The sequence below is a fragment of the Hirundo rustica genome, chromosome 1 (genome assembly GCF_015227805.2).
Source record: "Hirundo rustica isolate bHirRus1 chromosome 1, bHirRus1.pri.v3, whole genome shotgun sequence".
Lineage (NCBI taxonomy): Eukaryota > Metazoa > Chordata > Aves > Passeriformes > Hirundinidae > Hirundo > Hirundo rustica.
Genome location: NC_053450.1, coordinates 53,650,510 through 53,676,922, shown reverse-complemented (window position 1 = coordinate 53,676,922; position 26,413 = coordinate 53,650,510). Strand labels below are relative to the sequence as shown.

The window sequence follows — 26,413 nt, the reverse complement described above, 5'->3', positions numbered from 1 at the left end:
AGTTATCCGCTACACAGTCCTTTAAACGTGTGACACATGGGTGAACTTCTGCAAATGATGTCCAGAAACATCAAAAATTTTCATAGAAACACCTTGTTTGTTCAGATTGCCTATTAAAAATGCAGTAGCATTTGTAATGACCAGAGTGTATCTGTATGTGTCTGGTTTGAACTTCATTGACTGAGGTGATTTCTGTCCAATGCCTTCTGCAGGTTTGGTTACCTTTTCTGTTCCAGAAAATAGAATTACAGATAGCAATAGAAAACTACAAGTTCTTCATATATGAATCCTTACTCTCAAGCACAAGAGGGAATTAAAGCCTTCAGAGAAGTGATGCAACATGTGACCCCAGAAGGAGGTTTAATATTAGAGACCCCTTAACTAATGCATAAACAACAGGCTTTTTTGTAAACAGGTTGGAGATTGTTACTTCCAGTAGAAGCAGCATCCTTTTCTCCCACTTTTGATTTGTGATTCTTGGACATCCCCAGGAGGTCTGTTTTGACTTCAGTGTGTATTTTATCTACAGGCCTACCTGTGTGTAGTAGGCAGATTTATTTTAAAGGTTTAATACATTTAAGGCAGAGGAAGAATCTTATAATGTCATTCATTAGATTCAGCTGTTGCCTGTTGTCATGATACATAAAGCTTAGTAATGAGCATTTATCAAATCTCAAAGTAGGTTGAGACTTTAATTAATTTACCCCACTATTAAAATTGCTTGCTTTTATTTCTAACCAAAGTTACCGAGTTAATGGGCAAATATTTAATTTAGGCAAAACAATTAAAGGCCTAATTCTAAGTATATGAAGATACAATTCTGGACCTTGTTCTCAGTGTCATCTTCGAAGTACAGACCCCAGAACTGGATGTAGCACTGCCACTGTGACCTTGCCAACAGCAACTGGTCAGTGAAGTCATCACTGTGTGGGACTTTTCTTAACATTGTGGATTCCTCTGTTCTTCTTCCTCTAGCTCTGCTTTTGCTGTCGAACAAGAAGGTTTTCTTTCTTTACCTGGTCTTACACTTGTCAGTTCTGCAAGAGGTAAATATTTTATGTCTGTTAATAGATGAGTACAATTTCATTGGGAAAATGATTGATTTATACTTTAGCAACCCTCAAAAGTTTCTGCTGCATACAACAGTAGTTGCTTGGTTTTACTTCTGTAACAGTCTGTGTTAAAAAAAAAACTATGTGGAAACATTTAATTTCTAAGTGACTGAATTGCTTCCTTGGACTGAAACTCTGGACTGAAAGTGAGAGAAACATTCTTTTTCTTTTTTATGCTTATGAGAAAGCAAGATGGTATTTACTCAGACTTTCCACTCAACAGTTCTACAACCTCTGTGTTTGGGGAAAACATTTCAAGGCAATTCACTTTTTGGGCTATTTTTTGAGTATTGGGGCAAGGGAAGCGCAAGAAGGAATATTTGCAGGCAAAATGATAAATTTTAAGTTAACAGTAAGACAATAAGTCAGAAGATCTAAGTAATCACTGAGTTTTGGTCTCACTTACCAGAAGAGGTTTCTCTAGAGGAAAACCAGCTTGTTTTTCTTTTTTTCCCCTCTATTTTTAATTTAAGTGTAGTTCTTGTTCAGCATTTCCTCTTGCTTCTGGCTTCATTTTCTGATTGAAGTTACTATGTTGAAGAAGCTTTAAAAATAAAAATGTTTGTTTAAGGGGAGAATGGAGGGGGGTGGGTTTCTAACTCCTGAAATCCCTTATACTTCATTTAAACATAATTTTTCCCAATGGATTGATTCATGCTCTTGCTTTTTTACACAGGCCTGTATGCTCGCAGTGTTGCAAAAAAGTAAGTAAGGAAACTTATCTTTCAAGCCTTTCTGAAAAGCTGCAGTCTTTGCAATGATGCTGCATGTGCCCTGTGCTGTTCCCAACAGATGCGGCTGCCATCGAAGCCATACTCCACCCTCCCCATCTTCTCCCTGGGACCTTCAACCTTGCAAAGGGGAGAAAGCTTCATGAGGCCAGAGAAACCCTCTACCAGTCACCACCATTCCCTGCGGAGCAGGTGAGAGAAATCCCGGCCTCACTTGTGTCTGTTGCAAATGTTCCCCAAATGTTTCATGCTGCGTTATCAATCATGAAGATGCTGCTCACCTGTTTTGTAGTTGGCCTTGTTTCTAATGCCTGTAGTAACTTTCCTGAGGCCTGAAGGGACAGGTGTCTTCTAGTCATTGCTTTGATTTACAGAAATAGCAACCTAACAGTGTCTTAAACCGTTTTCACATTACAGCTGCAAAATTATGAGAGTCTGGGACAACTGTATTTCTGTAGGACCTCTGAGAAAATATCCTTAAGATGTCTTTTTCTGGTGTGAATGCACTCTCTGGACATAAATCTTGCAGGCTGAAATCACCCACTGAATGAGAATTCAATGATGTCCAGTGCACAGACCTATTTTCTTTTCCCCTAATCTTTCATACTTCAATTTTCATAATTTCTTCACTTTAATATGATGACGTTATCTGTTGGTTTTGTATCTTATACACAGATGGTTGTCAAAGCTAATCCAAGAAATTAAATGTAAAAGAAGTGCTCCTTTTTGAGGGAATCTGCTGTATAAACCCTCTGCATAGATCACCATTGTTATGGTGCTGTGGAGATTAGCAAAGACATCAGCTTTTTTTGTTACTAGTAAGGTTGTTTTTGCCAGGATGTAAATGTTACACACTCCCTCGGTCCGTGACCCTGCAATCTTGCTGATCCAGGCAGAAGCTGTCCTCTCCAGTGTTTCGTGTAATTTGGGACAGGAGGAAGGAAAATTTAAATCCAGATCTTTCTGATGGGATTTTTCCTGGGGCCTACAGCCAAGCTGACAAATAACGTGACAGGTCTACTCTTTCGCCTTTCAGGTTGACCTCGAGGTCCAAGTCTGTGGATAAGTCACAAGAAGAGTTTCCCAAAGAATTAATGGAGGACTGGAGCACAATGGAGGTTTGCGTGGACTGCAAGAAGTTCATCTCAGAAATCATCAACTCAAGCCGGCGCAGCTTGTCTCTGGCCAACAAACGAGCCAGGTTGAAAAGGAAGACGCAGTCCTTCTACATGTCATCACCAGGAACCTCGGAGTACTGCCCCTCAGAAAGGACGATCAATGAGATCTGAGCCGTGTGCCTTCTGCTTTGCTTCCGTCTCCGTGAGGTCATCATCCGTGAGCGAGGTCACTGGAGCCGCATTGTCACCCCGTTGCTCTGTTCCACTTGACTGGCTTGGGTTTGCTTTCCATCACAGGATTTCCCACTCCAGCAGTTCCCAGAGACACAGAGAGCTGTGTTTGGATGCGTGCAGGGTGATACACGACGGGTCAGCTGCTCGCGCTGGGAGAAAATTGATGGTTTGAAATTGTTGCCTCTTTTGTACGTGTGCGTCGAGATGAGAAAGCCTTTTCTTGCTTTCAGTCTTTTTAGCCATGCTTTGAGTCATTTTTCTTGAGATGAGCTGAGAGCAGGTGTCTGATGGAGAACCAGACCTAGCACGGCGTCAGTGGTGGCACAGTAGCAAGCAGTAGGCCCTGCTGCATTCCCACCCTCGGAATGCTCACGCCCGTCCTTGTTGAGGCAGCCGAGGGCCGTGCCGTGCACCAGGCACCCAGCCTGAGCAGCTCCGGTCAAATCCATCTTCCTTTGAACCATTTTGATTGCTCTGTGATTGGGGTTCAGCACGGGACTCTACAGTGTCAGTGTCCTGGGGCAAAGCAGGTGACCGAGCTCTTCGTCCGTGCAGTCGGTCATACCCCTGAGCTGCTGTACTTCTTAAGCCTTAGTGTCCTTCTGAGTGACTCCTGAGCAGGTTGGAGTAGTTTACTTCCTATCTTGAATGTATGATAATGACTACTAGTAGCAGTGAATTTTAGTAGTAGACAAAGTTGTACAGTTTATGGGGAGGACGGGAAATAAGGGAGGCTTCTAATTTTAACTGAATACCTGTAAAATTGTTCTCGTGGTTACTCAGAGGAAGCAGTGGGTAAGGTGTAAATTTGTATTATAATGGAGCACACAGATACTGCTATAGTTCTGTCTGACAGCATATCCACTAGTAACCCCATTTTTTCTGGGGTTTATAACTTGGCTGTAAAAATTCGTGTTCTGAAATTTGGGACAGTGCTCTCTCAGATTGGGAGCGATCTCTCTTTTCTTTAACCTTTTTTTCATTCTTTCCCCCTTTTTCGTTCACTCACAAGGGAGTGTTAGACTAACTGTTTAGAAGTTCCAACAGTTTTACATTAACTGACATCTCATGCTTTTTTGCACTTTTTTAATATTCAAAGTACTTTTTTTTTTTCATTCAGTCATAGCCAGAGTTTAGTCAATAATTTGGGGCCAGATCTTTTTGGTATTTAAAAACAAGCTAACATAGCCAAGTTATTAATACTTGAAAATCAACTACTGTAACTTTTTTCATAAATTTTTTAATACCCTGAGGCATATTTAATGTCTATATTGCAGTGTATTATAGAATGACATAGCAGAAAAGTTTCAGATCTATTTATTAACATTTCTATACTTCAAGTTAATGAGAGATACCTCAAAACTGCTCCAAAGTAGCTGGGACTTGACTTCCATAACATAATTTTAAAGGTGTATTAATCAAAACAGCTTCCTCTGTCCAAAAAGCCCAAGAGAGAGACTGCCCCTGTGGCCCTGGCAAGGCACAGTGCCCAGGCTGGGAGGCACCAGGGCTGCTTGGCTCCCTCTTGGCAGCCTTTGGAGCAGCCATCCATATCGTCTCTTTTAGGCTGATTTGAAAAGCACATGCAAAAGTCTCTGTAAACCTTCCCAGGGAGTCGGCCATCCTTATTTTTTGTTAAAAGCCCCCATGGAAAATGAGAATTTTTGCATAGGTAGGGCTTATTGAAACAGTTTCTCTTTTTTCCCGACCCAATGCAAACAGGAAAAGCAGGGCTCAGTGCTAACTCTCCCTCCTTGCTGTCCCGTGTAAGGTCAGGTGTCACAGCCCTCTCCTCGTGGTACCTCTGGAGAAGCATCTTGCATGTTAAGGCACGTGGAGTAGTGCATGAGAGAGGGCTGTAGGATTGCAGGGGAGCAGCGCAGGCTGGCTGGTGGGAAAGGTTCTGCTGTTGCTGGAAGGGTCGCCTGATCTCGGTCACATCAGCACTTTCTCTTGTTTCTGTGCCAAAACCAGGCCGTGTGTTTGCTGCACGGTGCACCAGGAAAACCAGACAGAAACGAACGCAGGAAATCTCACTTTGCATCTGCCCTGTTGTCGTTGTTGTCACGATTTTTTCATGGAGATGCCCTGGCCATGTTACAGTCTTGCAGTCCTCTGCTCAGTCTGCTTCCCTGGTGTCCTCAAGCCACCAAGGTGCAGAGCATCTAGCACGTTTATTTTCCTCTGGGAGAGGAATTTGGGATGACGTAGAGCAGGCAGGATGAAGGACTGAGTCCTGAGCCTGCAAAGGGAACCAAGTTTTTCATGCCTGTGCCCTGCTCCACGCTGGCAGTGTTGGGGGTGGCTCTGGGGTGGCGGCAGAGCCTTGTCACCTGGCCTGTGCCTTCCCAGAATTGCCACAAGTCCTTGGCTCAGGGCAGGCTCTGCTGTGCTGGCCAGGGCACAAACACTGAGAAACAATGCAGTGGTTGTACAGACGGCTCCCTGTTGCTCTCATAGAGCTGCCATGGGCCAGGGCCTGGATAACCTCCCTTTTTCCCTGGAAAAACCCCTCCAAGCTGCTGACACATGCTGTGGCAGGCTCCAGAAGACACGGTGTGAAGGGCTGCCTCTCCCACTGGCTCCATCCCTCCCTCCCTGGCACAGCTGCTCCGCGTTACCCTGGCATTTCGTTCCACGAGGGGAGAAGCAGCGGGTTGGTTCATGGCAGAAAGCCTGAAGGAGCTCAGCTCTGGTTGCCTGGCTCTGCAGAGTGGGCTATTTTTAGCTTTCCATCTCCTCCCTGCCTGCACCAGCATCCCAAATCCAGTGCAGCCATTGGCCCAGCACCCCGTGGTGCTGCCCAGCGTGTCCTAGTTACGGGCTGAACTTCACGTCAGCGTCGGAGGGGGAAATCAGAAGCTTGTAAATATCTGTAATATATTTATTAATATTTAGGAAGTCTCCATCAATCATGCAATGGGAATTGACTTTCCCATGATGTTTTAAAAAGGAAACGCATCTTATTTATATGTGTGTTGGCTGTTATCTTTTATTAGAGTTAACGCTTTCAGCCCCCTAATACAGTTTGCACATCTTAGAGTGAATTACTGCTGAAAGGAACGCGGCACTAGCACAGTGAATTCCGTTCCATGAATTTTAAATTTTTTTCCTTCTGGGTTTTTTTTTTTTTTTTTTAGCTTTATTAGTTTGCCCAAGGTCTGTTAAAATATATCATAGGAGACCCAAGGAGCTAAAAATGCCTCTGGCAGCATCAGTCTTGTTTTGTATGTGAACCTGGTTGTGGGGAATGCGAAACCAGCTCTGCCTCACGGTGGTGATGGAAGATGTGAGCAGGCTTTTGCTGCAGCTCTCAGACCTGACCTTTCAAGTGTTCATGGTGACAGTAGTGTTTTGAGGGGTCGTTGGGGTTTTTTTTCCCTTTCTCCATTACTTCCTTTATACAGGGAGGGGTGTTACCTGGTAAAAATAAAATGCCTTTCCATTATAACCCTTGTCTGTGTTAATTATTCATGGGGAAGCTGATTTAAAAGTTCTGTCTCTCTCTTTTTCATGCTTTTATAGTTTTGTAAGATCAATCAGATGTTTCTTTTGGCAAAGAATTGTTAACGAAAATGATTGGATAACAGCTGAACACTGGCTGGGCTGCATGAAGGGATGAAAACCTGTTGAAGTACCCTTAGAATAGCAATAAAAACTGCTTGTGTAACCCCAGTGATGTGATTAGCTCCTTGTTACCATCTGCAGCCAACTCCCTCTGTTACCAGTGTGCTGCTTCTTCCAATACTGGTGTGCTCTACCTGAGGCAGCACGTTTGTCCTGCATGTGATACAGGCTTTGGGAGAACTCCATCCCTCCCTCATCATTGGGAGAGAAATGCTGACAGTCTTTTGGAGAGGTTTTTGGTGGATTTGGTTTAATTTTTAAAGCAGAAGTGGAGAGAACATTATGACAACTCCTGCATTGTTCTCTCTTCTCTCCTGAGCATCCCTTTTTCCCCAGGCAAGTTCAGCATCAGCTTCTCTGGTTAGTTACTGGCTGCATGCTCTATAGGTTAAAGCATAATTAGGACCTCCAGCTTTAAACTCCTGAATGCTACCTTCTTGCTTTACTTCATCCAGCAGCTCTGCACAACTCTTAGGAATGTCTTACAGCTCAGTCTTACCAGTGAAACAGTGACAGCACACAGGCATGAGAGAAAGGTGCTGCAACTCTACACTCTGGTGCTACAGCACATGGATTATGTTCATGTTCACCAGAAAGTTTTATACTGTTGCCATGTTTATAACTTGGAGCAGCTCTGGTTTATTTCTCCTTTTGTATCTGTGTATCTTAAGGCCAGTCTGAGAATGTTTATGGATACCAGTTCCAGCTATAGTAACCTCTTTTGTTGTTTCTGTGTGATTTTTACTACTGTATTTCATAATTTTTGGGTACCTGAAATTGCTGTTCCCCAGAACTTCCTTGTAGTGATGAGGAGGAGAACCATGACAGAGGGGCATTAGCGGAGCCTGATGTGATACACAAAGCCACAGAACCCCTGATGTGATACACAAAGCCACAGAACCCCTGATGTGATACACAAAGCCACAGAACGCCGTGCTGAGCGGCACCCATGAGATCCAGCAGCCCAGAGCAGAGGCAACCGGGGCCCTTCCCTGTTCCCTCACTTTGACACTGAAAAATCCTAGAGATGCCCATGTTTCTCAGCTGCCCTGGCACAAGATGTGAGCTACTCCGTGCCCCAGGGTCCCCAGCTGCAAAAAGATGCTTCAAAGTGGTTACAAACTGTTTAAAGAATAAAGAATAAAAAATAACTATTTAAAGAGCTGCTGCTGAAGACCTGAGTGCTCAGTGTCAGAGCTGAAAGGATCCCTCAGTGTGCAAGTTTCCATCTGCTTTCAGTACTTGAAAACAATTAGCCCTAGTTCCAGGTGAAACAAATTCCAGAGAGGTGAAACTTTACAATATTTTGACAAGCAAAGACTTGTGAATGAATTTTTCTGTGGTAGGTCTGCATCCAACAAATGTCATGGGGCATAATCAGGAGATGGAGCTGAACCAGTATCAAATTTTATGCAGTAGTAGTTTAGTTGGTTTATTTGCAATAAATCAATCCAGGAACGTTCCAGTTTTTTCCCTGGTCAGGCTGTTTTGCAGTGGCAGTGCCTGGCTGAACAGAGTGTCAGATGTGAGGTAGCCCAGGCTCTGTGTCCTGAGGTAATAAGAGCTGCTGCCGGCTGCAAAGGTCAGCGAGATGGGTTCTGTAGAACATTTCTAGAGGAAGCCCTTCGGAACAGAACCTTCAGAACAGGCCTTACTATAGCTAAATAAAAAATACATTTGTAAGCAGATCATCTTCCAAGATGCCAGGCTGCTACTATAAACTCACAGCTGAAAAGGATCTTTTTGATTATTGATACATTTGATTTTTTAAAAAGCCAACCCAAAAGAGCGCTCAGTATGAAAAAAACAGCCTTGGTCTCTCTGATGCAGCTGAAGGTGTTTCCATTAAGCTGCAGGTCCTCTCTGCATTTCTCTAACCAGTGACACCAGTGCTTAGAAATGGGAGCCAGCAATGCTTTGGCTTTTGCAGGATGGGCCCTGGGCCAGACAGCGCAGTGTGGGATTTTTTAACTGGATTTCAGGAATCTGAGTTCAGAAATCTGCTAAATCTAGAATTAAAGCACATGGGCATGATGTAAGTTCTGCAGGAGGTGGGCTTCCAAAGTTTGGTGGAAATAAGCACCGGTTCAGCTGGCACAGATCTATAGAGGCAGCACTCTCATGGCCCAGCTTTCAGGAGAGACAGAGCCCAAGGGCCAGCTTCAGCTGAGACATTTAAGGTGAGCATGTTCCTACTGCAGGGCTGGTGGTTACACTGCCTGTGAATCAAGAGCAAAATGAAGATGATGAGAAGGGGTTTTGAGCTGTGTTTCTGTTAAAGCTGGTTCCATCTCCCTAACCCCCTTCTTTAATTAAAAAAAAAAAAAAAAGAAAAATTCCAAACAGGAGGTGCACTTTTTGGACATGAACAGGCCTAAAGCACAAACCTTCCCCTTGGAGCTTCCCCTGCTTCTGTGCTGTCACTGTGCATGTACCGTCTGCGCATCTTCAGGGACACCAGGGGCATCAGCTCTACCAGCAAAAGGCAACAGAATTGTCTTCTGCTTGTTTCCATGTTATGTGGTACTGAAATGCCATTTCTTGTTTATGAGTTACTAATAAAAAGCTCTTTAAAATTACTGCATTGCTTTCGCCTTCTTGAAGGAACGCTGAAGACCACCGGCACCATTTCTTACAGAGCACAGCGGGCAAGGCCATGTTCCACATTTGTTTGGGCAGGCTGAGCCCTGAACCTTAGCTGCTGCAGATCTTAGCAAGGTCAGAAACAAAACTACAGCAAAGTAAAAGAGAAAAGTATTGGGCCAGCAGGGCCCCACATTAGCAGCCCTTACTGATCATCTCACTTGCAGGTGCCTCCCAGTAAAATGACAATCATACCTCAATCATCTCAGTCGTGGAAAAATTAAAAGGACAGGACTTGTGTTTCACAGAAATGCCTTCTCAACTGAACAAATCCATAGTGAAAGCATGACCTGCTCCCTGGAGCTGCAATTAAAAGGGTTAGCCCATAACCTGCATGATTCTGACAGATGGTAAGTAGTGTTGGTGGGGTAAGAAGGTAGTTTATTAGATAAATAAGCTCTTATTTACAAGTCAAGGCTAGTGATTTTAGATTAGTCTTTCCTGTTCTAATGCAAAATGAAGCAGCTGCCAGTCTCAAATGGAGTTAACAGTCCCAAGGCCAGATGACCCCTGCAGAGCTTTTGAGCCGTGTGTGGCTTACAGCAAGCTCCAGGGAGACTGGTACTGGATCCTGCTGCCTACTCAATACGGACTAGTGGAAATTATTTTTCTGCAGCTTTCTCAAAAACCAACAGTGCATTAGATATTACCACAGCCACACCCAGAAGTGTTTTTTTAAACTGCACATAGCATTTATTTTGGATAGCACCACGGGGTACACCGACACTTTACAGCCCTGGTCTTCATGGTTCTCAGTCTAGGGAGGAGCAGCAGTAGGAATGGTGTTGCCTCCCCACCCCTGCTCCACCTGAGGATTTGAGTGAGAAGTGTCTCATCAAGGAACATGTCTGGTCATTGACTCACTGCTAGGTTATTCCACTGTCAGTACATCAGTGCCCAGTTTGTGCTCTGCAGCAGTTCCTGACACCACCTGCTGCAGCTCAATGCCTTTGCTTACTTGAAGCAAAACTTTCAAGAATATGGGAGCTTTCACTAGGATTGCCTGTTGTCAGAACAAATAAAACCCTTCCATTGCGCCTGCTGACCTGATGGAGGAGAAGAAATAAGAAGCATGGGGGAACATGGAAGACTCACACTAGTACAAGGCCAATTTAAGAACGAATGGTCTAAACAAACCCAATTAATTACACACCAGACCATTTGACTACACTGTTTTAAGTTAATACCTTTGTTGCGAACATGAGCCTGCACCAGCACAAAAACAAGACATCAACCAAAAGCCAGTCTACTTCGAGTCTGGGGTCTTCAACATCCTAACATCCTTCAGGGCCAAGAACCAACATGCCCAGTTTGCCATGCTCTGGGAACCACTGCTGCTGTCTTCCCTGGTCAGGAACCAGCTCTTCCCAGCTTCTCCCTTCCACAGTAGGCGCATGACACAGCTGTAGGAACAGGGAGAGCGGCCCCACTTCTATCCAATGTGGAGACTTGACGTGCTGGCACCAAATTCTTAAAATCCAACCACCTCCCTACATCACATGCCCCACTCTGTTTCCCTTGAATTGCAACCCAGCAGCCGAGAAACACCAAACTGCAGCTTGAACAACAGCTGCAAACCACCTCTGTCTCACAGCTCACAAAACGCCACTTCATTCCCCTTTCAACTCTCAAAGTGCAGAATTCTTATTCAAGATGGCGTTTGCTACCTATTAACATGGTTACAAACACTGAGCTTTCTTCTGCTTGGCCCCCAGCACTTCAAGATCCCTCTTTGTAAATCAGTGCTGAGTTGACACCATTTCTGCTTTACACGTTTTTTCCCTCCTACGTATCCTTTTCCTCCTGCTCCAATCCAAAAAGCTGTGCTCTGCTGCTCCCACAAGCAGCCTAACACTTTCCCTCACATGCAGTTTCTGTCTTTGAGACACCTCAGTCAATGCATGTGACATAAAACTGACTTCAGAAATATTTTTTAGCCATTTCCAGTAAAGAACGAAAATAAGGAGGAATTTCTCTAGTGAGCAATGAAAATAAACAATTCCAAAGGCAGGGAGTTTTTTGCCTCAAGGGGCAACTCAGTCTAGAACAGTCAAAGAACTGGAATGGGAATTGGGTTGCTTCACAAACAGCACAGACAGTTATGCACAGCACAGACAGCTAGAGATCCCATCGGTCTGACCAGTCACATAGCCAAGGGAGAAGGATGGAAGCCCCATATGTCAACAATAAGGACAGAGAGCAGGGCAAAAACTGCCCAGGAAAGTTTATGGGAACTTAGGAACCACTTCATCTGCTAAACACTGGAGCCTACCTGGTTCCAATGTGACCCACTGCAAGGTCCTTTGTACAAACTGGCAAAATGAGCAGCTGCAGGAAGATCAATAATCCCATGGATGCACAACTGGCACCTACCACTAAGACAAGAGGAAGCCGAGTGACGGAATGGGCCTCCAGAAGAAATGAGTCTTTTCCCTACCCAAAGCTTCCCCGCTGTCCTTTAGCCTAGAGAAAAGCAGGAGAGGACTGAGGACAAGTAGGAAAGGTGCTGATGCCTGGTAAGTGGAGCAGCAGACAAATTTGGAAAACCAAGTGTTTAGCCACATAGTTCCTAAGTGGCAGGAAATGGTGGAGTGGAAGCAGCCCAAAACCAGTGAGGAAGGAAACAGAAAGGAGATGCTGCGACAGAAGCAGATAGGGATCAGTTCCTGCAAGAAGGAAACACAGTGCCAAGAAGTAATCCAGGAAACTAAGGTGTAATTGGTACCGACCTGAGGGCGTGGCTGAGGAGTTTGGCTCCGAGAGCCCTGTGGTGACTTTTGTGGGAAGCCAGTGCTGGAAGTGCTATGCACAAGTCAGCCAACACTAAGTAAATATTTCACTTCTGGTGCAAGAAGCAGCTTCAGACAACTCTTGTCCCAAGCCAAAGCAGTACACGAACCTCTCCAAAGGCTTTCCTACCCCTGTTGACAGTCGTGTTTTCATCCCATCCAGCAGGCGTGTATGGAAATGCTGCAGCACAGGTTTCCAAATGTACACACGCCACCAACTTTTCCCTCTGCCATAGCTGCACTCCCTTGCCTAGCAGAACAACACCAGGAGCTAGAACACCTCCTGTGTTCCTCACCCAGGAAGTGGCATCACTCCTGAAAAAAGGACAATAACTGACCTGCACCTTATCTTCCAGACATGGGCTGCTTTAAGCTCTAGGTTTCTGTTTCAAAATAGGAAGGTCCACATAAAAAGAGCAATGTAAATATTTGCTATTCATTTAATTGCTTTCAACTGATACATATTTTTTAAGTAGGTTTATTCATTAGGATCATGTAATTTAGTTACACCCAAATTAAAGTTTACGTTCAAACTCACCAGCATATGAATGCTGAAAACTCCCTTAAGCTACAAACACTTTAAAATTATCAGATCAAAACACTGACCAACATTTTACTCTTCCATGTTTTTAGAAGTTACTCATGCTCTTTAACAGCTTCCTGAGCACATGCTTGCCACTTGAACAAGTAAGCATCCTTGAAACATTTATTTCACTTTGTGTGCACACCAAAAAATAAGCTAAAATGCCCTAACAGAAGGTTCAGTCTGAGAAACATATACTACATCTGGATCAAACATGACAATTCTGTAAACATCAGACAAGGCTAGAATCATTACCGGTATATATTTATGCATATTTAATAGGAAAGTTTCTGCAGTTATTGGAGTATTTTTCCAGATAATGAAAAATAATTTTAAAACCATTTGGTACCCACGTGGAAAAGTGGTGCAAAGGTTCAGTTACACTGGTAGTCAGTAGTTAACAGAAAGCATTTAGAAAGGAGAGTCCATTTGTAGTTCTTGTAGTCTTGTTTTTTCCATTCAGGGAATGAAAAGTTTCTCTTCATTAAACCTTATCATTTGGACTTAAAAAATTCTGCTCATTTCTCATTTCAACTCTTCTGTTTATTGCATCGATTTCTCCCTTAAGTTAAGACATGATGTGAAGAGAAAGGACCACTGGAACAGCACGGTCTCTTCATTCCAGCAGCCTACAAATACACTTCTTAGAGATAAATAAGTTTTTTTCCAGCACCTTCCAGCAATCACTACCCCGTCCTCATAGGGAGAGGAGGAACTAGGACAAATTAATAAATAAGAAAATAAATTATACCCTTCTCCCCACCAGAAAAACTATTTTAGGCTACTAACATCAATAGAAACTTTATCTTTGTCTGGATACAAACATCTAAGAGGTAAAGTATCCATGTGTCATGTTCAGCACATTTAAACAACCTAAGAAGAGTTAGTTCCACACAAGATGTACCCTTTCAAGATGATCCTCTAGATAAATACCAAATTCTAGAGTATCATGTTCTGACTCATGTAATTCCCTTTAACTGGCCATAAGACATTATCAGATTACAACCCAGACAAATGCAGTGCTCTAGGAGCTATCAGCCCTTCACAGAACAAAAGTTCACACGGAAAACCCTTAATCCCGCACGTGCTTTTTTTTCAAACTCTTCAGTTTGAGATGGTGTAAATATAACATGCCCACCACCCTTGTTTAAAAAGGCACATTTAGGCCATTTTAAATGTGCTAAATGTTTTGTTTCCAGTGTTAAACATAAACTGTTCAAATGAAAAAAGCATCTGCAGGAGGTCAGTTTAATCTTCAGTAGGCAACAAGAGCTGCTGCGGAGGTGATGGATGAGGTTATTTTCTGCCGATCTGGTACTCTTATAAATGGATGAAACCTCTGCAGACCAGCCTTGGGAGGGAGCTCTACAGAGCAGTCTGCAGAATAAGACTTTTCTGTCATTTACTTGGTTTTATTTGGTGAACCCAAATCTTTGGCTTTACTTTTCCGTGGACGCTGCTGCCATGGCTGGTTTGATCCCCTCGCGCGTGGACTTCAGCTCCTCTAGTTCTGTGTTTAGTTTGCTGATCACCCACTCCAGGGCATCCCGACCCTGCCAGAGAAATACCGGAATTTAGGATCAGAACAGACACACCACCACTGCTCATGCTTCTATAGGTCTTCCTCTGTCAGACATGAAGCTTGTTTTAAAATCAATGCCATGCCCTGCACAGTTTGATACTGGATTCTATCGATAATTTCTTAGCATCTTCTGATAGAAACTCCACTGCAAAGGCATTTGCTTCACCCCTAAGCCAGGAGCAAATGCAATGCTGGAGTGAGCTCCCAGCAGCACGACGAGGCAGGTCTAATTCAGCAGTCGAGTTTCCTCACCTATGAGAATTGCTGGATTTGCTGTTTGCTGCTCCCACCACCCAAAGAATATCAGCAGATTTATGGCAAAATCCAGGTACTGTTCTCAGTTTCATTAGACAAGTTATACAGAGAGTTTTTGAGAAGATCCACGACAAAGAAAGTCTTCAAGTGCTCTTTGAAGTAGCAGCTAAGTGATCTGATGTCTATCAAGAGTTCAGAAGTGGACTCACACTGAATTCTACGTTTGTACACAGCAACTTTTCATCAGATAAATCAGGCTAAATGAGAGACTGGAGCTGCACATTTTATATCAAGATATGGGAATGTCTCAAGCTCAGAACTGACAGCCAGTGCTTCAGTAAGAGCTGGAGAACCCAGGGCAATAAGCCTGGCAAAAACATTTTACCTGAGGAAGACTCTGTAGCAGCTGCACCTCAATGACCACAAAATGCAGGCAGCAGCACAGTGAAGTCAAGAAAATAAAGAGAAGGACTTTAGACAAAAGTCAGGATTTTAGAACTCTACCAGCTCAGAATAGCAGCTTTTGTCAAAGCAAGCAGATGGGATCAGACCAGGAGAACACCAGGCCTTTTCTCACCTAGAAAGAAGTCACATTTGCCTCTATTACTCTGCTAATAATAAGAAATACAAACAGTGGAGAGCATTAAGTGCAAGCCAATTAAGCATTAAGCTCGGGCCAGTTTTAGAATTCTGGAGACAGAGGTTTGAGCCCAAAAAGTCACAAATGTTCAGGAGAGCCATCTCCTCAACAAGCCTTCCTGTGTGTTCAAGCCTTCTGTAGACACTGACAGAAAGGACAAGCACGGCCTCCTCTGCACACAGAGTTTTGTTCCAAACTGTAATGGGCTAATTTTGTTGTACTCATTAAAGGTGATAAAGTGCACAGGAACATCACAGTGTCCAGAACCTGCTGTTGTCCTTTGTAGACTACTGAGCATGAACAAGGATCTGCACAAGCAGCTTTGAAAACCTAAGGAAAAAAGAATGTCAGAAGAAAGCTCATACACTCTTCAAGGATTTTTTTTTTTCCCAAGCTAGAAACATTAGTCTGGAATAATATGAAAAGCCCAGATCCAGAAAGTGTAACCTATTAAAATAAACACAGTTTTACTGTGAATAGGAGCACAGTTATCTCAAGACTCTCACTAAGGTCAGTGAAGGGCTGACTCTCTTCCTCTTTGTTTTTTCCACATTCCAGGGACTCACAGAATAAACACTATTGCCACTTCTGCATTGGCAGTCCTTAAACTGAGAAAAGTCATCCAGGTATCACAGTAAAGTGTTCAGCTCTTGGTCAAGGCTCAGAAAGGAGATTCATTTCCATCCCATACTACCTCAAGAACTAGGATGTGTAAGTTAACTAGTTCAAGAGATGACTTTAAAAGCTGCTAATAATATTCAAGAAAGCATGATTGAAATTGTCCCCTTTAAGTACAGGTTGCAGATAAAAGACCTTAGAAGGGATGATTTAACTTCTGAGCTCCTTCCATTTGAGCACCAAAGTGACTGTTCTGCAGCAGGGAGGAACTTCCACCTTCTCCACAGGCTGTGCAAGACCTGGGAATGCCAGCAAAGCACAAATAAAAGCACCCAGACATGGGCAAGCTACTGCACAGCAACAAGTTGTAACCAGCCGTGAATTAACTGAGATGAGTGCTCAGTAAAGAAAAAGTGGGGGGCAGGGAAGGGGAATCATCTTTCAGTAAGCAGGCATTTGGACATTTAAAAGTCAAGTTTAAATATCCTCTCTGAGGTGACACAGGCACACAGAACTGAGACAGCAACAGCTTGGATGTTATATTTGTTATATTGCTCAAAGAAGATTGGTCAGAAGGTCAAATACCCCTGCCATAGAAAACACTCAGTAGAAAAACACAGATTCTTTCCAAGCCCTGACTTGAAACAATCACATCATTGTGTTTTACTTGCTATCTTTGTTGATGAGATAAATTCATTAAAAACATCCATGACATTCAACTAGAGCACCAAGATATTTCCTCCAGTTTTTGAGAGTACCTAGGTCTGTGTGTATCTCCTTAGACTTGCATACACTGTATGCCATATTTTGCAGCTAAGAATAAACTCATGATTTTGGCAAGGAAGACTTCAAGAGCATTCTGCACAGAGAATTAAATGAGAAATCTCAACCAGATCCAAAGCCTCCAAGTGCCACGAAAGCTACCAGTTATCAGAAAAAATCTGACAGAGGACTGTCTATAAAGTCTCACACTGTGCAAGTTCTGCAGTCAGTCATTGCACAAGCACATTCATCCCCAGGCATGCACGCTGTGTTGTTCATTATTGCAGGTGTCAGCAGCATGACGTGGCTGGCACAACAAGCGCTGCAAACCAAGATTTGTTGGTAGAGCTTAAGTGACTGATAAGTGCTGAGCCTTTGTAGCTGATGTTTTCCAGAAAAACAGCCATAAAAGCTTAGTGGAATGAGAGCGTAAAAGCAAACACTCATGGCATACACAGATCTCAGAGTAAGCGGTGTCAAAAGCCCAACTTTCTTAACTAGGAGAAGCAGCAAAATGGATTTCTTCTTACTGGTTGAAGCAGAAGCCAATACAGGAATGACAGGAACAAGCTACACTGACTAGTGGAAGAAAAACAATCTGCACAGAAGTCTCACAGAGGTAAACACACTCAGTTCTCTCAACCTTGAACTCAGATTTGTTCACAGTTATATAACTGCAGGGACATGTCACTACCAAAATGAACTATAAGACCAATGAAAAGCAGGAAAAGTCTGGCATCCTGACAGCTTCAAGCTTTGCACAGATTTCCTCAGAAGGGCAACACTATTCCTCAGGCAGAAGACAAGCAAATACGATCCCGCTACACAAAACATCACCCCTGTTAGGCAACCTGCTTCAAGGGATCAATTTTATATCTTTATAACCCAGTTCTGTTTCATTTTTATAAAGCCAGTTCCACTCACCAGCCAATTTATTAATTTCTTTAGGTACCAGCTTTATATACTGAAATCTCAGAAACTAGGACCAGATCAGACACTCGGTGGAGGGGCTCCTTCACATCCCCAGCTGTCTGTAAGACCGTGTGCCACAAGACCCGGCTGCGGCTCGCTGCCTGCCCAGTGGCACGAGCACAGGGCCATGGATCCAGCCTGGACTGGGGCTACGCTCACCCTCCACAACTCAGTGCAACCAAGGGGTCTGCCATTCCTGTATGCAAGGGGTGTAAAACAGACATGCAGGGTAATCGATGAAATCCGCAACAATCCATGCATATATTCGCTAGGAAGCTGAAATGCTGTACCAAGAAGAAGAATGCTGGCATTACCACTAGTTAGTACAAACTGCAGGTGTGCAGAACTGCTAGCTTAGAGCGCTTTCAGAATTTTGAATTATCCACTCAATAGCATCCCACCCCTAGAGTAACACAAAAAGAGTTAAAACAGACAGAAAATAATTTTTCATCGTCATTAAAAATAATAACGCATCACCTGCCGCTGCTCAGACTCAGAGCAAAGTCTCAATAATTCCTATTTCTTCAGAAGAACAAAACATTTTTCAGTAACTGCCATGAAGTTTAAGAGGGGTGTTTAGAGCACAGAGGCACAGCACAGCATGCAAGAAGAGCTAGTAGGAGCACAGTAGGAACTGGTTAGCAAAGAAAGGGTTGGTAACAGTAACTGCAAACTCCTGCCAAGTTCAAAATCTGTTGAGACTTTTCAGGGAAATATACAGGAAAAGAAGATCTTTCTGATTTGCAAGAAGTTTGTAAACCAGTGTGTTCCTTGGAAACGGCAGAACAGAACAACCTTTGTAAGAAATTCAGCTCTCTCACAAGCAACACGTCAACAGGTACCAAGAAATATTTACAGTTTCTCTGATTTCAAAAGAGACATGCAAATGTAACTGATGCCTCAAGAGAAATTTTGCCAGCATTTTTCAGTGTGCCTAACTTGATCTGGCACACCAGCCAACTAGACAATGCTTTGTTACCTCTGGATCAGCCTGAAATTTGGTTGTGAGCCAGGTTTTGTTTCTCTCTTTCAAGAATATATACTCCACACAGACTTCTAAATGGAAAGCGGTTCAGAACAGAACTGTAATTTAACTGAAATACCTTCCATTTCAAACAGAGAGCACAGCTAGGTGAAGGTACTCTTCCGTGTCTAGAAATGACCCATCACTCCTTCTCCATCCCCTGATTTTAACACGTTTTCCTCTCCCCTTAGGAGCACACAGAAGGGTGGGAAAGGAGCCTTTCTCCTCTCTGATCTAGTTGGCCGTACCAGGTTGGCTTACACTGGCTTGGTCAAGGAGCACCCCTCACAAGGGTGAAGGGGTGGCCAAGGCACAGGATCTCTGGCACAGCAGGAGTTACCTGGGCCAGATTCCCACAGTGCTGAACCCCTCCCGCAATGCAGAACAAAAACTCCTAAGAGCACTCATCCTCCTGTCAGGCAGCAAGGCCTATGCCTCTCCAGCAATTCCATTTCTTCCCCAAAGAACTGTAGGACAAAGTGCCCAAGAATAAGCACTCCCACAGCTCTGCCTGTGCTGAGGAGCAGCTCCATGGCTGCAGGCCAAATAGGGAAAGCAAGCACAGGACAGAGCAGTCAGTGCAGCGTTACCCAGCCAAGCCAGCACAGAATCACCTCCTCAAAGAATACGCTCCTGCTGACACTACATTACTTTCAGCCAAAGGCAAAGAGACAGGTCAGTAACGGATATGAACTGGAACAACTGACAAAAGCAGCATAGAAAATGTGCTGATATTAACTGGTAAATCCACATTATAAAGGCTGAAAGTGAACTTACGTTCTCTACTAGGACTAACTCCTAGAAATAAGTTGCTGAGGTTCTGTAAAAAACCTACTAAAAACACTGCACAAAATCTAGAGAAATAAATATAACATTCAACACACACCATTGACAATTACTATTTCTAAAAAAAGAACGATTGGGTGAGGGGGAGAGGGAGAAAACAGAATGAAGACGTACCTTTCTGGCGTTAGAAGATATTGTGTTTGCCATCAAGCTTTCCAAATAACTGCTCAAGCTAATGCCTTTAACAGTAATAATTGCTTCTTGAGTTAGCACAGTCCTGTAAGGGATTAAAGAAAGGTTAACACCTAGGCTGAACTGGACTAACAAACTGTCTCCTGGACACAAAGACGCACACAAATATCCCTACTTACTTTTCCGGGTTTTCTGGATGAGGTGTGTAAACCAGTCTCTCGTCAACAGACACCAGGTTTGTGAGTGTAATCTTAAGAACAAAAAACAGAGCTGAAATCCTCGCTTCCCACCTTTCATTCTTCTGCTATCAGCAGCACTACTCAATAGCAGAGCACTCAATTTAATTTCAAAATACTGTACACAGAATATAAAACCCGTAACACAGTCAATAAAAAGACCTATAAAGGGTGATGCATCTTCTCCTATCCTTGATTTAATTATACCAAAGTTCCCATTCACAGGACAGAGCACCAACAGCCTTCTCTGAATGTCAAGTCTGATTTATGGCCAACAATTGTGAGAGGCTCTTCCAGACCCACACAGCACTACCTGGGCTAGACAGAAAATCAATACTTCGGAAGGACAAGGCCTCTTGTATGGAGACAAAGCTCTCCTACAGACAACCCCACGTTACACCTGAGAGTTACAAGTTACCAGGATACCAAAATACAGCACAACACTCCATTACATTCCATGAAAAAAGGCATTTCACATTAAAACTTTTGTTGGAAATGACAGAACTCATTCGTCTAGAAGCCAAACTATTTTACGTGCATTCCAAGAAATAATCTTACATTAAAAACAGAATCACAAATGTTTAATGACAAAGTATTTAAATTATGAGAAGAAGAAAAAAGAGTCATCTAAGACACTGATTAAGACACGTAAGTTGTTGCCTCTAATGAAAGGCACAGATACATTTCCAATCTAAATGTTAAGAGCAAAACATCAAATTTCCAGAAGTAATTATCAGAAACTTCTTAAAGCCACCACTCACATTAGTTGAGCAAAGCTCCATCTTCTTTTCCACTGGATCTACCACAGAATGTTCCTCTATGTAAGTCAGAGTTCTACTTGTTCCTAATATCTGAAGGGGGGAAAAAATGGTAACTACCAAAATCCAACAAACAAACTGAACCTTAAAACACATAAATGCCGAGTTCTCGGTGACCCCAAAGGAATTCATGGATACCAGAGGATTGTGATCAGTGGCGAGACTTCATTGTCCAGATTGTCTCAGCCACAGAGCACGGCACAGACCAGCCTGGAAGGCATTTATAGACGTACACAAATTTCAGCTTTTACTCTGAGGTCAGCTCCAATTCATGGGATGACATAAAAGGGATCACACCCTCAATAAAGAATGAAGGCTGCAGAAATGTACCGCTTTGACAATACTGGGCAATCCCCACTCCGTGCTGAGAAGACGGTGACTGTGCAGCCTCCCCTGGTTATCCAGGCTCCTGTCGAGGACATCCACTCCTACCACACATGGATTCATGGGGTTGGGGTACTTTCTCATAGCAGCTTTGATCACGGTATCCCAGGGATGTCTGCAACAGGAAGAGGTGAGAGCGTTTGTAAGTATTTTGTATTGAATCGCAAGTATTCAGATCAGGCTAAATCAAGATCTGTGTTGTGCAATATGGTACAGGCTGTACAGCTTCATAGCTCCCAGAAATCCCTCTGGAATACAGTTAGGCTTGGAAAGGCAATAAGAGAGGACTGACACAAAAACAAAAGGAAAAAAAAATCTTCTCTCCAGACTGAAGCAAGGAACTATTAATGCAAGACAGAGAAAAATGAAGGCAAGGGGCAACAGCCACTCACTGCTACAAGTGACATTCCAAGGAGTGCCCACAGAGATGGTGGAAATCTCAGTTCTTTCCAGAACTCCACCAGGAAAGCAACCTGACCTAACACTTAAGCTTGCCCTGCTTTGAGAAGAGAGCTAGACTACATGACCTCCAGAAGTCCATAAATTTTTCTGTAATTCTAAGCATACCAAATAAACTAACAAGGAAATCACTGGCTTCTGCTCCTTCCTATAGCAAAAAACCCAAAAACAAACAACAACAACAAAAGAAACAAACAAGCAAAGTGAAATTAAATTCTACTGAGAAAAGGATGACTGGGAAGTTCAAAATTAACAGATTTTTAGAAACCCCCATCAGCTCACAGCCTGATGTCTGCACCTACACTACTGCTTCCAGCAGTCTGTTAGCATGAATTCCACTTATGGATACTCTTCTCAGAACTTTTGTTTTTATGAAACGAATTTTGATAACCTCAAATTCCTGGGATCGGAGCAGTCCTGCTACTCAAGGCCAGACTGTCCACACAGCTCCTGAGGTACTTCAGATACTTCCTTCTACAACAGAAACCATGGACTTGATCCAACAGAGGAATTATGTTCCTAATTATTTCTATATTCAGAATAACTGACTGTCCTGACATGATAGCCTCAAAGCCTTTAAAATTATGTTTAAAAATTCAACAATTGGTATCTAACTTAAGAAGGCTTAGGGGTGCCAACCTGTACTTAAGAGTTGCACTTAGGGCCCTAAATGGATTTTATTCTAGTCTTAAAATAGACTGGTACAGAAAGGCACTGACAGTACAGAACTAGATGAACAAACAGAAAGTTGGAAAAATAAGTTAGTTTTTCTATGAAGAAAAGTGTAAGAAAGCTTTACTGGTGCAAGCAGGAGAAATAAGAGCCTCAATTCCTGCAGCAGAAGGAGAGCTGGAGGATTGTTCCTTGTTCCAACTTTGGTGACTCTACACCTCCATCAACAGAAAATACACAAACTGAAAATGACAAATTCTGTTAAATGTCCCTAAGGGATTGAGTCAGAGATCTGATAAGGCACAACAAGATTTCATTAACCATTCAAATGAACCACCTACACCCACACACATTACGCCATAAGATGGGGGTGTTCTAATACAGAACTTGATGAGAAAATGTCAAATAAAAATAGTTTTCCCATTCCCTAGGTGACAGATACTCATCTCAAACTCGGGAGTTGTGTCATGCTTGAGCAGCCTCTGCCTGACATTTCCTGCGAGAAACCACAGTTCACTTACATCAGACCAATGCTGAAGTGGAGCACCGAGTACCTGCATCAGTGCAAGGAATTCCGTTGCGTTGAGGTAATTAAAGAAATTCAGAGCAACGCATCTGGGATATTTCGTAAATATTTTAAGAACTATCACGCCCGGTGCTCTTCGGGCTTCAAGACTTTTGGAACACCTGTGGCAGAGGAATCCTCAGCGGTGGCAATCCCAGAGCTGCACCGGCTCTGCTGAGCCCTCCACGCCAGCTCCTGGGGCCAGCTCGTTACACACCTCCTGACACTTTTCCCTGCTGTTTCCTCTTTACACCAAGGTGGGACCGGACGGCCAGAACCACATTCCATGCAGAAAAGCCCTGATGGAAAAACACTCACTCACAGAGCTGGCTGCTGAGCACCTCAGCAGAAGTACCTGAGGCTAAGCTAAGGGACACACAGTCACTCTGTCCACACCTCCAGGAATATATCATCAGCTACATCAGTAGTCTGGGATTTGTTCTTATTTATAGTATGAAAGTTGTTTTTCCTAAACACCCAGCCTTTTAGCAAGCCATCAAGCTGTCAGGCCAGCGCTACCGCTCCATCCTGTTGGAATGCTATTCCCGAGCTAGAAGAAGCCCAGGCGCGGCGTCCGGCCGCGCAGGAAGCAGCTCGAAGCGATGCAGGACCGGCACTGCCGAGGGCCGTTCCCGGCCTCCCTCCTCCTCCTCCTTCTCCGGCCGCGCCCGCAGCATTCCTATTTCCGCCGTCACCCAGGCGGGCCCCGGCTCGCCCCGGCCCGGTGAAGCGCCGGGGTCTCGCCGCGCCGTCCGGCCCTCCCCGCCCGGCCCCCTCACCCGAACACGTGTTCCGAGCTCCAGATCTTCATGGCCGCTCGCGGCGTGTCCCTCAGAGCCCGGCGGGAAGGAGCGCGGGAGGGAGCGCGTGCGGCGGCGGCCGGCGCGCGGCGGCGATGCCCGGCTGACTGACAGCCTCGCGCCGGCACGGCGAGCACCAGCGGCCGCCGCGAGCGGGGTGGGGGGCGTGCCCGGGCCGGCGCGCGCGTCACGCGTTGCGTCACCGCCCCGCCCCTTGCGCCCATGGAAGAGGCGGTGCAGCGCGCATGCGCAGGAGCGCGCGCCGGCTGGGCCGGTGTCGCTCGGTGTTCCGGGTTGGACGCGACTCATCGGGATCGTGCAAGTTCGTAGCCCTGCACAGGACAGCCCCAGGCATCACACCGTGGGCCCGAGAGCGTTATCCAAACGCTTCTCGAACTCTGTTAGGCTTGGTGCTGTGGCCATTTTCCTGGGAGCCTGTTCAATGCTCGACCACCCTCTACGTAAAAAACCTTTTCCTGATATCCAAGCTAAACCTCTGCCGATACAGTTCGTGCTGGAAAGGGACATCCTGAGAAAGCAGTTCTGCATGACCATTGACTGATTGTTCCCCCTGATCCTCACAAACCCTCACCACCAACTCCACAGTACAAAGGAGACATGGAGCTCTTGGAGGAGGGCTAGTGGAGAGCTACAAATATGATGGAATTGGAGCATCTCTCATGAGGGAGGAAGGGCTGAGGGACCTAGGCCTGTTCAGCCTCCAGAAAAGATGGCTCAGAGAGGACCCCATCAACGTGTATATATATTTAGATGGGGGAGTGCCAAGAGGATGGATCCAGGCTCTGCTCAGTGGTGCCAAGCATTAGGACAAGAGGCAACAGGTGGAAACCAATGCACAGGAAGCTCTCTCCAACTGCATTTGAGGAAGAACTTGTTTACTGAGTGGTGACCAAGCACTGGAACAGATTGCCCAGAGAGGCTGTGGAATCTCCCTTACTGGAGATATTCAAGAGCCATCTGGATGCAACTCTGTGCCATGTCCTCTGGGATGAGCCTGGTTGAGCAGGGAGGTTGGACTTGATGACCCACTGTGGTCCCTTCCTTTCCCGTTTTGTGATTCTGGGAGTCTGTGAACTAGCAGCATTTTGGTTTAATCAAACCAGGAGTTTTGATTAAATACCCTATTAAGAGCTGTGGAGGTGACACGCAGCCAGGGACAGCATGTGCAGGGCTGTCCCATGGGATGAAGTCATTGTTGAGGAGTACATGTGGGGCAGTAGCTCAGTTTAAGTAACTCAGCTCAAGCTGCAGATTGAGATGTAGATGGAGCTCTCAGTGGAGGCCTGGGACAAGAGGCAATGAACTGTCAACCCTTTGGTTGTGCCAGCCAGGTGAATGGACACTGGGAGACACAGCAGGAGCAAAGACTCGTGAGTAAGAGCAAGAGCTGCATGTGGCTTGGACTGTGGGGGTATAAAAGCCTAGGGGTTGCTTTGTTGGGGTCCCTTGTCAGAGGCATGACCTGGGGCTGTTTCTCTGTTACTACACCATGAATAAATTGCTTTTGGAATGAGACATTTGAGACTCTGCCATGAGAAACCTGGGGTAGATCCAGTAAGGAAGCCTGGCCAGACTGAGGGGAGTCAAATGAGGTACCTGTGGGCACACTGGAGCTGCCCACTGGAAAGGGGCTCTGGTCTCAGCAGTGGAAGTCTCTGGCTTTAGGAATGTGTCTGACAGGGAGTCTTGTGCGTGATCAGACTGGGATGTTTCCTTAACAGTGATAATGCCAAATGCCTGAGTTCACCTAGAGGACTTTGCACGGGCTCATTCTACAGCAAACACATTGATATGAAATGCCTTACATAGTGGGGCAAAAACAGGAGACAGGTTTCCTTATTTCCTACCTCCAGGCTTGGTAGATCATTACTGCAGGCTAAACCAGCCCTGGCAGCAAGGAGACCCACCCTTTTTAGTGATGCTGGCCAAGCTGGGCTGGGCTGGGCCATTCTCCGCTGACTCACCTGCACCCTTGACTCAGCAAAGGGATCTGGACAAGCTGGAAAGATGGGCTGGGGCCAAGGGCATGAGGTTCAACAAAAACAAATGCTGGGTCCCATGCAGCACTACAGGCTGTGGTCAGAGTGGCTAGAAAGTGGTCCAGTGGAAAAGGGCCTGGGGGTGCTGGTCGAAAAGAGCTGAACATGAGCCAGCTGTGCCCAGGTGGCCAAGAAGGTCAGAGGCACCCTGGCCTGTGTCAGAAACAGTGTGACCAGCAGAACCGGGGCAGGGATTTTCCCCCTGTATTCAGCACTGGTGAGGCCGTATCTCAAAAAATTGAGTTCAGTTCTGGGCCCCTCAGTTCAGAAGGACATTGAGGTTCTGAAGTGTCTCCCGAACAGGACAATGAAGCTGGTGAAGGGTCTGGAGCACGTGTCCTGTGAGGAGCAGCTGAGGGAACTGAGGGTGTTTAGCCTGGAGAAAAAGCGACTCAGGGGTGACCTTATCACTCTTTGCAACAGCTTGAAAGGAGGTTTTGACCAGGTGGGGGTCGGTCTCTTCTCCCAGGGAAGCAGGACGAGAGGACATAACCTCAAACTGCACCAGGGGAGGTTCAGGCTGGACATCAGGAAGAAATTCCTCACAGAAAGGGCGACTAAATATCGGAATGGGCTGCTCAGGGAGGTGGTGTTGTCACTGTCCGTGGAGGTGTTTAAGGAGAGACCAGACGTGGCACTTGGTGCCATGGTCTAGCTGACGTGGTGGTGCTGGGTCACAGGTTACACTTGATGATCCCGGAGATCTTTTCCAACCCGATGGATTCCGGGATTTTGGAACACCCATCCGCCC

At 44.9% G+C, this 26,413-nt stretch overlaps 2 protein-coding genes across 5 annotated transcripts in view; one reads left to right on the top strand and one right to left on the bottom strand.

The window, feature by feature from the left end:
- The window catches only part of SPIRE1 (spire type actin nucleation factor 1), a 127,649-nt gene extending 118,297 nt beyond the window's left edge, over positions 1 to 9,352 (top strand). For all 3 annotated transcript variants that reach the window (XM_058421452.1, XM_040071962.2, XM_058421443.1), the window contains 4 exons: positions 976 to 1,046; positions 1,789 to 1,816; positions 1,905 to 2,035; positions 2,880 to 9,352. In XM_058421452.1, the coding sequence (XP_058277435.1) occupies positions 976 to 1,046; positions 1,789 to 1,816; positions 1,905 to 2,035; positions 2,880 to 3,132 (483 nt within the window). In that variant the 3' untranslated portion in view covers positions 3,133 to 9,352. The remainder of the gene's footprint in view (positions 1 to 975; positions 1,047 to 1,788; positions 1,817 to 1,904; positions 2,036 to 2,879) is intronic.
- A 3,364-nt stretch (positions 9,353 to 12,716) lies between these two features.
- PRELID3A (PRELI domain containing 3A) lies at positions 12,717 to 23,699 on the bottom strand. 2 transcript variants are annotated; one of them, XM_040079723.2, is made up of 7 exons: positions 23,582 to 23,699; positions 21,053 to 21,221; positions 20,666 to 20,755; positions 19,848 to 19,918; positions 19,651 to 19,753; positions 17,981 to 18,069; positions 14,275 to 14,390 (listed from the first exon to the last, which is right to left on the bottom strand). In XM_040079723.2, exons 1-6 carry the CDS (start codon positions 23,611 to 23,613, stop codon positions 18,016 to 18,018), a joined length of 519 nt encoding a protein of 172 aa, XP_039935657.1. In that variant the 5' UTR covers positions 23,614 to 23,699; the 3' UTR covers positions 14,275 to 14,390; positions 17,981 to 18,015. The 2 variants fall into 2 exon arrangements, with proteins under 2 accessions (XP_039935644.1, XP_039935657.1); XM_040079710.2 differs by lacking the exon at positions 17,981 to 18,069 and having other exon boundaries at positions 12,717 to 14,390.
- Positions 23,700 to 26,413: the final 2,714 nt, after the last annotated feature.

Coding starts and splice junctions, on each gene's coding strand:
- PRELID3A (XM_040079710.2), bottom strand. CDS start 23,613: ATGAAGATCTGGAGCTCGGAACACGTGTTCGG. Junction 21,222..23,581: donor AGCTCGGAACACGTGTTCGG/GTGAGGGGGCCG, acceptor TTCCTGTTGCAG/ACATCCCTGGGATACCGTGA. Junction 14,391..19,650: donor TATCTTCTAACGCCAGAAAG/GTACGTCTTCAT, acceptor TTTCTCTGGCAG/GGTCGGGATGCCCTGGAGTG.